The sequence below is a fragment of the Neodiprion fabricii genome, chromosome 6 (assembly GCF_021155785.1).
Source record: "Neodiprion fabricii isolate iyNeoFabr1 chromosome 6, iyNeoFabr1.1, whole genome shotgun sequence".
NCBI classification, from domain to species: Eukaryota; Metazoa; Arthropoda; class Insecta; order Hymenoptera; family Diprionidae; genus Neodiprion; species Neodiprion fabricii.
The window spans coordinates 15,710,253-15,712,606 of NC_060244.1; the positions used below are offsets into that span (position 1 = coordinate 15,710,253).

The 2,354-nt window shown below is 40.9% G+C and overlaps 1 protein-coding gene across 1 annotated transcript; it reads left to right on the forward strand.

Moving 5' to 3' along the window:
* Positions 1–844: 844 nt before the first annotated feature.
* On the forward strand, positions 845–1,691 carry LOC124185542 (protein lag-3-like). Its single transcript, XM_046576417.1, has 2 exons — positions 845–1,413; positions 1,676–1,691. Exons 1-2 carry the CDS (start codon positions 845–847, stop codon positions 1,689–1,691), a joined length of 585 nt encoding a protein of 194 aa, XP_046432373.1.
* The last annotated feature ends 663 nt before the right edge of the window (positions 1,692–2,354 follow it).

Genomic DNA, 2,354 nt, shown 5'->3' on the forward strand with positions numbered 1-2,354 from the left:
AATGGCTGCTCATCTGACTAAGCAAATAATTCATTGTCAAACTAAACTGAGTCGGATTATTGTAGAATTTACGCGTTATATGTTTATCGGCATCGGCCAAATATGACGAGAGTTTGTCAAGACTGCTGGCCATGAAACGGAAGGAATCGATAAATCTCAAGCTCATCATCGACCCTTCGATTTTTATTCTGTATTAATCAATTAATTTACTTATTTTCTTATTTATTAATTTTTGTGTTTTCGTTCTTGATTATCCATATGCTGCCTGACGGGGCTTGTCCCAGGGCGAATAAATAAACGCTTCTCTCTCTTACTCTCTCTCTCTCTCTCTCTCTCTCTCTCTCTCTCTCTCTCTCTCTCTCTCTCTCTCTCTCTCTCTCTCTCTCTCTCTCTCTCTCTCTCTCTCTATCTATTTATTTATTTATTTCAATTATTTTCTAACTCATTTATTCGTTTATCTTTATCATTTTTACTACTGTTACATAACTATTATTATTGTTACAAAGGGTGAAATCACCTGTTTTGCCCCCTCTTTAATGATCTAGTGATCAGCATAGATAAAAGACGTTTATAAACCTCTCATGTCTTTCAAAAGAATAAGGTTGCTGCGTCAACCAACATTATTGCAAAAACAGTCTTGTTTCAGACTTTGAACGAGAAACACATATCTTGCATTAAAGCATTTTCACAACATTTTATTCACGCTCTTGATTTCTTTTGACTTGATAATTAAACTCGCGGATCCATATTTATTTTCCGTAACGTCAAAGTACGTTACATTGGTGTCGGAAGCGGGATCTTGAGTTTCTTTTCAATTAAGTCGATTCAGTGCGTGAAATAAACTATGAGCAACAGTCGTTTGACGCGCTCACGTCGAAGGGAAAGTGGCGAAGAAGAACCTTTCGTTATGGAGAATCCGCGGGTCCCTAAAACGATTTCATCACCTTCAGTGGACCCTCATCCAATTCCTTCGACAATCTCTCAAATTGATCTGCTGAAGATCATGTCTCAACAGCAAGAGGCTGCTGAGCGCCAACAACAGCAACTTCTTCAGCTGCTTCTTGATCAACAAGAGCAGCGAAAAAGAGAACAAGAACAACGAGAAAGAGAACTTGCCTCTCAGTTGGAGCAGCGAAGAAGAGAACAAGAACAACGAGAAAGGGGAATTGCCTCTCAGTTGGAGCAGCGCAGGCTTGATAGAGAAGCTCAAGAACGATCCGAGAGCAGTTTGCATGAACTATTCCGGACGACTGTGGCAGCTCTTCAGGCTGTTCATCAGGTGAATGGCTCAGGAGAACCGGCTGTCACCCCACGAGGTTCCAGAGTCGTTACTCCGCTTCCCTCTCCTGTTCCCGTTCCCGCTGTTCAACAGGTCCAACATCCAGCACAGTTCCAAGATGTACGAGACTTAAGGTCTGTGCCTTTTATTAGGGGAATAGATGAATCCCCAATTGGTAAAGTAATAGTTAATAATGAGGATGGCTTTTCCGAGCCTTTGCCTCACGTTCAACCTCGTAATTCCCATTTATGCCAATTAAATAATACAAGATTTCCTGGGGTTGCTTCTCAAATTAACGAGAAACTTTTTTATCCTTTAAAACCGCCAATTTTTGATGGAAAGATTCCATGGGCAGATTATGAACGCCAGTTTAATACGATTGCAAAACATAACCAGTGGGACTCCGCCATGAGGGCCCACAGTCTTGCCTTTTGTCTTCGAACGCCGGCTTTGAATGTTTTAACGGCATTGTCTGAGGAAGAAATATCCGACTATGAGAAACTTAGCTCTGCACTTAAATTAAGATACGGAAATGACCACTTGACGAAACTGTACACGGCTCAATTACAGACTAGAAGACAAGGACGAGACGAAGACCTCGCGTCTCTTAGTCAAGATATTGAACGGCTTTCTCGTATAGCTTTGCCAGATCACGAGCCGTCTCGTAATTTATTAGCGACACAAGCTTTCTTAAACGCAATCAATGATCCAGAAATTAAAATGGCCGTTGGAACATCGGGCCTCACTTCTCTGAGGGAGGCAACGGCCAAAGCCCTCGAGGTGGAGGCAATGAGGAAACAATATTTTGGGCTGAACAAGCTTCGTCGGATTGAGGTGTCCGAAAACACCTCAGAAAGACGAAGTTTTGAACACTCGGAGGAATCAAAACCTCAAAATTATAGAAATAAAAATAACAATAGTAATTTTAAACCAAGAAATCGAGGTTCTTTTCAAAACCAGAATAACAAGCGTGTAATTAAGAACGCGGTTATGACAAGTCAAACCGGCTTGACTTGTATATTTTGTAAAAAAACAGGCCATGACGCCAATCATTGTTTTCTAATTAAAAAAATTA

What these genes read in the sequence shown, in the direction of transcription:
- LOC124185542 (XM_046576417.1), top strand. Translation starts at nt 845, where the DNA reads ATGAGCAACAGTCGTTTGACGCGCTCACGTCGAAGGGAAAGTGGCGAA.